At 38.6% G+C, this 10,580-nt stretch overlaps 1 protein-coding gene across 1 annotated transcript; it reads left to right on the plus strand.

The window, feature by feature from the left end:
- The first annotated feature begins 1,305 nt into the window (after positions 1-1,305).
- Positions 1,306-9,663, plus strand: faf2 (Fas associated factor family member 2). Its single transcript, XM_053324193.1, has 11 exons — positions 1,306-1,414; positions 2,278-2,346; positions 2,518-2,652; positions 2,977-3,053; positions 3,135-3,273; positions 6,122-6,207; positions 6,420-6,511; positions 7,007-7,184; positions 7,787-7,958; positions 8,057-8,200; positions 8,394-9,663. The coding sequence occupies exons 1-11, from the start codon at positions 1,352-1,354 to the stop codon at positions 8,574-8,576; spliced, it is 1,338 nt and encodes a 445-aa protein (XP_053180168.1). The 5' UTR covers positions 1,306-1,351; the 3' UTR covers positions 8,577-9,663.
- The last annotated feature ends 917 nt before the right edge of the window (positions 9,664-10,580 follow it).

A 10,580-nucleotide genomic window follows, 5' to 3' on the forward strand; every position in this document is an offset into this window, starting at 1 on the left:
GACTGTTGGACTATTTAATCGCTGACATTGTATCACATCATATAAACTCATCATATGCTTTGTGTGTATATTATAGAATACAGAAAACATAGAAACATAAATCAGTCAAAAAATATAACAAATGGTCAATGAGTCACATTGGTATAATTTTGTACAATTATACAATTACAAATTCAGAAGTTGTTGACTCCAGTTGGTTTATGTTTCTTTTATGATTTTTTTCTGTGAGATCAGTTTGTATCTTTATATATAAGAAAATTGTTCCTCTTGTGGGACCATACAGTGAGCATTGAGAGTGCATTACAGATACAAAACAGTCACCTACCGTCTGTTTGTTGATATCCTCTGTGCTCACTAGTGGGGGCTGTTGTTCTCCAAAAATATACATGTATACATACACATACATGTACACATATATACATCCACACCTTCTTACTTACACCCATACATTTTCATTAATTACACGTTGTCATGTTGAGGAGCCACTGTGTCAAAATGAGTTGTCCATTTTCTCCAGTAACTGGAACATTTGTCCATACATTGATTCAGGGAGAAAGATAGCTTTTCCATGTTATGTATTATGATTCCATTCCATTCCCCTTTTGTTGGGGGCTTTTTAGATACCCACCTTTTTGTTCTGGGCTAATCTTTCTGAAGTTGTTTTATTTTAAGGGTGAAAAATCTAATCATATTATTCCATGTAAATTTCATCCAATGACCTGAACTTAAAGTGTTCAGTTGGGTTTCTGTGTGTATTCTTAAATTGTAAAAGTAACTAGTGACTTAAACTGTCAGATATGTGTGTGTGTATACTATATAGGCCTATAGGCCTATATCATTCCTTCCTTCCTTGACATTTAAGTAATCCAAATACTGCATGTCATGTACCCAGATATATGACGAAAAAACATATCAGTGAAAGGTCACATTGTGTTAATGATGCAGTTTTATACTCAACCTGTGTATGAATCATATACTTACGACCTGCAATTTATCTAAGAGAAAGGAGAGTGTTCCTTGACTTAATACCTTTGCTTTGTTTAATTTGTGCCTGTTGTATACTCTAGTGACGTCCCTGCTCTAATGTACCAATAATACATTCATCTCCATCAATGTTCTTTGTACATCTCAGTTACAGTAATCAATCCCTGGAATTCCATGCAAATAACACGAATGCATGCGGACCATGGTTATAGTAACTCAGACTGGTGAACTGTAGTTCCTGTTGTGATGCTTCCAGACCACCAGGCGGCAGCAGCGCACAGAGCAGCCCTCAGAGGAGCGACCTCAGCAGGCATCAGGAACAGACGGTTGACGTTGCTACGCCTTGCTAGATGATTGGCGAGGTAAGATGGCGGCGCCAGAGGAACCAGAATTATCTCAGGCGCAGACTGAAAAACTCCTCCAATTCCAGGTAGACAGCCCAACATAAACACTAACACGCTTTCTTTTGAAACATCTTGTGTTAATGCGGTATAGTTGATGCTGAATGACCGCTCACAGGCAGAGCAGGACGTGTTTAAACCCTTTCTGCACAGTCAACTCCGGTAACGTTTCCCGTCAACTTGAGTCACAGCTAGCGTTAGCACAGCTAGCTAACGTTAGCTGAGCCAGCTAACAAGTTAGCAGACTCTTTAGGGCCATGGGTGGATTTGTATATGTTTTACCGTCATTTGTATGTAATTCAAAGGCATACACATTATCCCGCTTTGCTAATCGTCATCGTTTGTGGTGGATTTTCCATGTGAATACTGACTTTACTTAAACGTAGCTAACATCAGATTAACAGTTCATGTTAGCCGAGCTGTCACTGAAGTTTCGACAGCTCTGTATCGAACTAATTATTAGTTTTATGATAAGAAAATGCTTCTAACTCTCCCCCTTTTAAATCTGTCGTCTGCTTCAGTTGTCCTAGTCCACCTTTAGTAACAAATAATTGATCTAACCGTAAGAATCGGACGGTATTTTCGAGAGCTAACCGGCTAACCTTTACCGTCATCCTGCTTCATGTTAACGGGCTTTTTTGTGTGCGTGTTAATGTTGAGTTTGATAGCTGTATACTACTTTTACATTTAAATGGTCGCTTATCAATTTATTTAATGATTTCATACTAGTTGTCAGTCAAGCTTGTGTAGTTTTACATCATTATGAGGGTTTATATTGCTTATGAAGGACTTGACAGGGCAAAGTAATGTCTGCCTGTAAGATAGCCGATGTTTTAAAAAATGTATCTATGTTTTTTAGGCCTTCATTGTGATTTCTTTTCATGTCTCACAGGACCTGACTGGTTTGGAGTCAATGGACCAATGTCGTCGCACATTAGAGCAGCATAATTGGAACATAGAGGTAAAGTTACTGCACATATTACAGCAGTCACACAGGACTCGATATCTGCTTTTTTATGTTTACTTTTTTAAAATACCTATACACATTCTGTGAACTTGATTGCATTGCTTCACCTGTTATGTTTTGGTTAATTAAAAGACCTGAGTCTGGGATTAAATGTATTTGTTTCAGGCTGCAGTACAAGACAGACTTAATGAGCAGGAAGGAGTGCCCAGTGTGTTTAACCCTCCACCATCCAGACCATTACAAGTCAATACAGCAGACCATAGAGTATATAGTTACATCGTCTCCAGGCCACAACCCAGGGTAGGTCTGCAGGCTTTCATGTATGTGCTTTAGGATGGTATTGTTGAATACTGTCCCTGCACAGCAGAGGTTATGGAGTTCCTGTTACAGTGTTCTCCAGTACTATTATTAATGCTTGACTCACTGCCATATTCTAGTTTAACTATATTTCTGTTCATTGTGTAGTTTGCTTATTGTTCTGACATAATACATTTGTTATTTGATTTTCCCTCACTTTTCAATGCACTTTGATTATGCAAAACATAAAAAACGTCCCTCATATCTTGAGTTTATGTTGTCTGTTTTTTATACATGGGGATTTACTGTGTCTGCTTTGTTTTTCAGGGTTTAATAGGATGGAGTTACTACTTGATAATGCTACCTTTCAGATTTACATATTACACACTTCTGGACATATTCAGGTAATTGAAGCACATTGAGTTACACTTGCAGCTGCTAGATAGAGGACAGTAACTAATCCCCACAATGTGTTTTTATTCAAGGTTCGCCCTGCGGTTCATCAGGCCAGATCCCCGTGGTCGTGTGACAGACCCTGTTGGAGATGTTGTGTCCTTCATTCATAGTTTTGAGGAGAAGTATGGACGGTCACACCCTGTGTTTTACCAGGGAACATACAGCCAGGTAAGTCTAGAGATACTGAGTTTGAAAACGTGTTTGTTTGTTTTGGCTCTGAATCAAATTCAGTCATTAAAAGTCCAGATGAAAAGCATTTTGAGAGTGAAACAGGAAAGACCGGCAGTACATAGTGTCGGGATTTTTAATTTGAACGTTGACAAGTGTGCATGCAGGGCCTGAAATTCATTTTTTAAAATTGGGGGAATTCCCCCCCTTAAATGCTTCATATAGGGGGGAGTTTACTTTGTTGGGGGGGACTATAGGCCACACCTTTTCCTATTCTTACCACAGATTGTATTTTGTCACTTTCCTTCATTTTAAGGTATTCTCTGAACTATCTTTTATAGTAATTAGTTATTTAGTATACACTTTAGTAGTTTTATTCTCTGAACTACAGTCACCTGCAACTTCATTAGGAACACAATCCAATCCAATCCAACAGCTCTGCTATAAATTCTGCTTTGTTTGAAGTTTATACATTTTCAGTTTTTGTTGACATTGTCAAAAAAGTGATAATTCTACTTTAATGAACATTTGTTTTGACCTTCGTCAAAAAATGTATAAGCTTCATAAATGTAGAATTCATAGCAGAGCTGCTGTATTGGATTGAATTAGATTGCACAGGTTAAGCCAGTGAGTCTATCTTATATAGTTAATTTACTCTCTGAACTATATTTTATAGTAATTACAAGTTATATAGCATTATACAGTTAAGTAGTGATATTCAACTTCAGTAGTATCATGTTTTTGTTGAATCTGCATTTTACACATTGCGTCGTTAACATCACATGTTGCTGTTTTCATTAGTCTTTCAGGCTCCGCTGTTTTTTTCTGTGCAGGTTCAGCCTCAGATGATGTAGATTTATGTTTTAACCAGCGGTCTGTGTTTGTTCCCTTAAACTAAATATCACTGTTAGCTTGTCTGTGCTTATGCTAGCGGGAGGTACAGAGAGCTACAGGTGTGTTCAGGGTCGAAGTCAGACAGTTGGACACAGCGATTCCGGCCAGTCGTCCTGCAGTAAGCACCGCTGCAGATGTTGGTTGAACATTAATATACGTCGCTGTGAATGTGTGTGGGAATTTCCTGCATTATAAGTGTTGGATTTGCGGGAATCAATTAAATTGTGCACAATACCCGCAATCCCGCGCTGAAATTCAGGCCTTGTGCATGTCATAATGAATCTCAGCTTTGTGCCACTAAGAGATTGATTGATGGGAGGATGTCATATAATTTGTTGAAATTGTGTGGATCAAAATACATACTCAAATGTCATTTCTTTAAAATATGATTATATTTGGCATATACTTAATTAGGTGCACAATATGGAAATATACTGTGGTCTAAAATGGTTTCATCTTGGTTTTAAAGTAAGTTTTTAACTTTGGGATATACTTTTCCTTATTTTCCTTATGTTAAATGAGAAGATTGATACTGCTCTTGAATCTGTGAACGTTGGCATATTATACTCTCAATAATATATTCTACTACTTCTAAAATAGATTCTGAGGTCCCCAAAACATGTCTCTTAAGTTTTTTTCTGAAAATGCCACTGAGAATATGCTTACTTGCATACTTCTGTACCGCTGTTGATGGGCTGTTTCTGTGTCTGCAAATGAGAGCTGCTGATCCTCATGGACAGGAGAGACGAGGGCTGTTGACAGTATTCATATTCATAATTATTAAAAGCGCAACGGAGCTGCAGTAGCTTCACTAATACTAGTATAACAGTAACGCTTAGTGAATCTATGGACCAGAATGGATGCATTAGCCTTGGCTTGACTTTACACACTGCCACAGAGGGCCGCTACAGCTTTATGGTCTGATCAAGTAAGCTGCTGACTGCTAATCAATGCTACAGTGTTGGCAAGCAAATGAATTCCTGCAGTTTGACTATTTCTTTTTCACACGTGTATTGCTACTTTCATAACATGTCTATCAAATAAATACATCACATTACAGCAGCAACACACTCAAACTGGTGAGAATCACGGAGCAGGCTAACGTGTAACAACAGAGTTAGCTAAGCTATCGCTGCAGTTCAAAAAGCAGCACGGAATACAGTTACCACCATCCAACTCACTACTTTCGTTATTTAGTTGGCTTTCAATGAGCCTTAATGTTTACACAGTATCACTTGACTGTCCCTCAATATTACATTAGTCTAGCATCACTACTTGTGACAGCTGCACGACATGCTAACACCAAGTTAAACAGTAAAACAGCAGAAAACGGGACAAAACTTGATGCTTCCAAGTTTAAGGGCGGGTCACCCAGAGCCAGTATCAATCCATCAAACACACACACACAAAGAAACAGGTTTCCAGTCGTTGTGGGGACATTTTAATCAAAAATGAGGTGCACTCATCATATCTTCCATTCCTTTGATGATGGGAGAACATAAAGACTGCTGTGTTCGTTGCAGCCAACAACAACTTTGATTGATTTCAAAACTTGATTGAGTAGCTCTCAATGGGCAAGGATGGTCAACAATCCCTTCATGACGTTATAAAGGAAGACACATTGTGCACACATCCATTGAAAGATAGAACATGAGAAAAAGAGAGACAATAGTCTTTTCTCATAGTTTTGGGGGGTCTGTACACACAGTGGGGACACATTAAGTTGAAAAAAACATGAAAGTGCATCTTGCATAATATGTGAGCTTTGAATTAAAACAAAGCTACGTTCCGTTCTTTGTTCTCAGCTAAGCTAATCAAGCTCTAACTGTGGCTTTTTAGTTGATGTAAAATATAAGAGTGGGATCGATCTTCTTATCTCTGCCAGAAGGTCATCACATCCTTTTAATACGTTAAACCTGAAGTAAGTTGCATTGTTTTTGTCTGTTTCACGTAGGCACTGAATGATGCCAAACGGGAGCTCCGCTACCTATTAGTGTACCTTCATGGGGAGGATCATCAAGACACTGATGAGTTTTGCCGGTATGTAACATGATTTCATTGCTCCATCACCTGAGTGTCAGTCCTCAGAGTGAGTTATATAGTGTCCGTTGTTGCAGTGTGTCATGTAGTTGCTTGAAATAGTTTTGACTGCTTGATCTTTGAACATAAGCTCCAGTTTATATGACTTTCTATGTACTACATGTTAAAGGTGATCCTGGTTAAGTGGTTTGTTTTGTTCTGTTACTTTATAGCTCCACGTTATGTACAGAAGAGGTCATAGCCTTCCTCAACACACGAATGCTCTTTTGGGCATGCTCAACCAGCAAGCCTGAGGGCTACAGAGGTATGCAGATTTATTCTTATTTTACCCACCATGTTAATCAGTAAAAATGGGTTGTTATCATGATCACATTATATGGGCATAGAAGAGGTAAATATTTAGCCATGGAGGTAGTTTTGGTTTTATATTTGTAGAGTCTGTTGAGACTTATATTGCCACCTTAATACAGAGGAGTTGAATTAATTAATTTTTTTCAAAAGCATAAAAATTTTTTAACTGACAGCGAGTTCTGTGGTTTGTCTTCAGTAACCAGAAACATCATCCATGTTGAGTTTTTCTTAATGTGATCTTCTGATAAATGTCAGAAACAAAATGATATTCACCTCCGTTGTTTGTTGGGGTGGCAATAAAAGTCTCAATGGAAAACAAACATGGTCATGGTTTGTTTTGTGTGCTTTTTGAGTGAACTGACGTTCTAACTACAATCTGTAAACATCTATAACAGCAACATTGTTGACACCGTGACATTTGACTGTGTAATATTTGGGTGTGTTTCAGTGTCCCAAGCATTGCGGGAGAACACCTACCCATTCCTGGCCATGATAATGCTGAAGGACCGCAAGATGACAGTGGTGGGCAGGCTTGAAGGTCTCATTCAGCCAGAAGACTTCATCAATCAGCTCACCTTCATCATGGATGCCAACCAAACATATCTGATGTCAGAGCGCCTTGAACGGTACGGAGGCTCAAAGAGTGACAGCCTGGAGTTTGTTTATGAGGCAGTTCAGTCAATTTTCAGTTTCAAACATGTCTCAATGAGACCCAAGGCCTTAGACTGCAGAAAATTGCTTCTTCTCTGTCACTGAAATTTTACTAGAACCTCTGCAACATGAATTTGAGAGTACTAGTAATTCATCATATTAATGTTTTTTAGGATGATCATGATTTGCCTGGAAATATTTTTAAAGGAGATGAAAAATGTCCCTTTTCAGTATCTTTTACTTGGTGTACATAGTAATTTCGCTTGTCATACTCTTATGTTGGTGTTAAAAAGGTTGACTTGTTATTTTACTTTAATACAAAAGGCATTGCTGAATAAAGTCTGGCTCTGCTAAAGAGGTCACTGAATCTCTACAGCGACAGGTCAGCAGTGTTTTAGATCCAAATTTAGTCAGTTGGTGTTGAAACAACGCGTCTTTATGCAGACTAGTTTCCAAATCATAGGTCTCATCCTTACTCATTTAAAGGAGATACGTGTGTAAATGTTCTCAAGTAAAGCCACACTCTGATACCCAATTAGTTTCATGTTGTAAGTACTGATGAATGCTTTTGTTTCAGGGAGGAGAGGAGCCAGACCCAAGTGCTAAGACAGCAGCAGGATGAGGCTTACCTGGCCTCCCTCCGTGCTGACCAGGAGAAGGAGCGAAAGAAAAGAGAGGAGCAGGAGCAGCGGAGGCAAGAAGAGGAGAAAGTCAGACAGAGCGCTCTCGCTGAGGAGCGGAGACGACGAGTGAGTTGTGTTGTCCATCGAATTCATGACAGTCTTCACACAGACACCTTCATTTATCAGTTCTTTTCGTGACGCTTTTTGTTGTTGTGTTACTCCAGACACTCGAGGAGGAGAAGGAGAGGAAGTCAGAATGTCTTCCCCCAGAGCCGCCTTCAGATGATCCAGAAAGTGTCAAAATAGTGTTTAAGCTGCCTAATGATACACGAGTAGAGAGACGATTCCTCTTCGGGCAGTCTCTGACGGTGAGTACACCCCTGGTGATAATCTGATCCAGTGGTTTAAAAATTAAAACTCATTTTAATCCACGGATGTCGAACCGTGCACATCTTATGATTGTCCCAGCACCAGTCGAACCACCATGGTGTGTTCTCTGTATCTTTTAAAATTCCACTTGTAGGTATTTGCTCATTCACATGCCTCATTCTTCTTTCACAGGTAATATACGACTTCCTTTTCTCTTTGAAAGAAACCCCAGAGAAGTTTGAGATAGTTACAAACTTCCCTCGCCGAGTCTTGCCCTGCCTTCCGACTGAAGAGCAGCCCAACCCTCCCACACTGAAAGAGGCGGGACTCAGCCGCTCCGAGGTCCTTTTTGTTCAGGATCTTACGGACGATTAATAGATGACATACCTCCTCTATGTGGAAACATTTTCCTTCGATGCCCACCCACACCACTTCCCTTCCCCTTTTTCTTCTTTTGTTAAATGGCCATTATGCACAAGGGATCATTGAAATAAATCCTAACCTGGAAAAGTTTAAACCATCCTGCATCCAGTCCTTGTTTGGTTGTGTTTACAGGGTTCCCAATAGCCTGGAAAGTCTTGAATGTTATCACATATAGTCCTTCCTTGAACTCATATTTGTATCCATGCAGACAATGAAGTTTGTTTTCCATTATCTCTGTACTATTTACCAGTCAGTTCATGTCTGTTATCACCAGTAACTGCTGAAGCATTGATTTAATCAACTGAAATGTCCTGAAACGGTAGCATAGCTTTGTGCTAAACCAGAATCATATCCCAAATTCATGTCTGGGCAACTGAGGAAGGCAGGTTGTATTAATACCTACTGATACACACAGGATGCAGCATGGATAAGTATGGATTTCTATGTTTGTGTGAATGCCTTGGCCATTTTTTAAAAACTGTAATGTCAGAGACTTCATGTTTGATCCATTTGTCCTAATTCAGCACTTTTTGCCTTAAGTTTACACGTGCTTTCTCCACAGTGACTGACAAGCACAGAACTGCTGGTCTAAGTTTGGTTTGGTACTGCTGTGATTGTTAATCCATGTTGCGTGGAGAGCAAATGTACTACTTCAGGGAGCAGGTTGGTGGATTTGGACATAAAGGAAATATGGGAACCCTGTTTTAAATGAGCCATGACCTGTACATAAGTTAGATATTTAAAAACCCAAATTTACCATACTTTTTTTCTGTTTTTTGACTCATCTGTCATTAAATGACCAAATGCAGGTTGGTTACTATGTAAAGCAGACTGCCTCAAGCTCATGAAATTAAAAAAAAAGAAGAAAAAACAATATTTAACACTGGCCACAGCTTTTACATGTGGCTTAATCTAGTATAGTACGAGTCTGCTCATAGTGTGCCTGTGGTTACTCATAGATGACTGTTCTGCCTGTAACATCTAAATGGGCTCATGTAAAGATGTAATTTTCCAACTATAAATTAAAAACATTTTAAAAACGTGAGTTCACTGAGAATGTATAACACTTTCCTGTGCTAACAAGGTGTGTCAGAAGCTGCTGTTTTCTGTGCTGAGTTGATGTGTCATTATTTTAAGCACTGCATTTTTAACCTTTCAGTGGCTATAGATTTAAGACGAGTGTGGTATTGGTATACATCATACATTTATTAGTGAACAACCCTCTCAAATCAGCCACAACAATTAAAAAAAAATATGATTGCACTACTTGGTAAAGCATAACTAGCAACTTTCATTTAAAAAAAGTACAAATCTTAAAAATTTCAAACAGTATACAGATGTATATATAATACACTAACTAGTTATGTTAAATGCTACAAACAATATGATTCCAATGGAATGAAAAATTATAACATTAATAAGAACCATTTCCTATATATAATATATATTAGTTGTTTTCTCCCCCCACCCTCCCCAATACAAACATGGAAAAAATGAGGTAACTGTAAATGTGCAAGTACCAAAGCAAAATATCTGCCTAACACAGAACACATGCCCCTGGCTCTGTTGGCGGGTGGGTAGTCTGGTGTTCAGGCAAAGACCCCTCGAGGCCAGGGAGAGTAAGAACAGTAAACCACTATCCCACCACAGCAAAAATCATTGGTAAACAATAAATGGCATCTACGGAGCAATCAATCACAAATCCTAAATAAATTTTAGCTGCTTATTGGAACACATTTTTGCACCACACAAGCTGTGAGATTATTTAATAACTCTTAACAGAAAGACTACAAGACTCTATTCTCAGTTGTCTTTATAAAATTACCTCATTACCTATGCCTTAATGGGAGGTTCTCTTTTTATTTAATAGGGTAGCTGGATATTGTCAATTAAATATTTACTAGAAAAAGAATAGTGCTAACATTAACATGAATTAAAGGTATCTATATGTGAACA

This window comes from Scomber japonicus, chromosome 8, assembly GCF_027409825.1.
Source record: "Scomber japonicus isolate fScoJap1 chromosome 8, fScoJap1.pri, whole genome shotgun sequence".
Taxonomy (NCBI): Eukaryota; Metazoa; Chordata; class Actinopteri; order Scombriformes; family Scombridae; genus Scomber; species Scomber japonicus.

Bases quoted from the DNA above. Each gene is read 5' to 3' on its own strand.
- faf2 (XM_053324193.1), top strand. From the start codon at position 1,352: ATGGCGGCGCCAGAGGAACCAGAATTATCTCAGGCGCAGACTGAAAAA. The intron at 1,415-2,277 runs GTAGACAGCCCA...CATGTCTCACAG, and splicing joins AAAAACTCCTCCAATTCCAG to GACCTGACTGGTTTGGAGTC. The intron at 6,208-6,419 runs GTATGTAACATG...GTTACTTTATAG, and splicing joins GACACTGATGAGTTTTGCCG to CTCCACGTTATGTACAGAAG.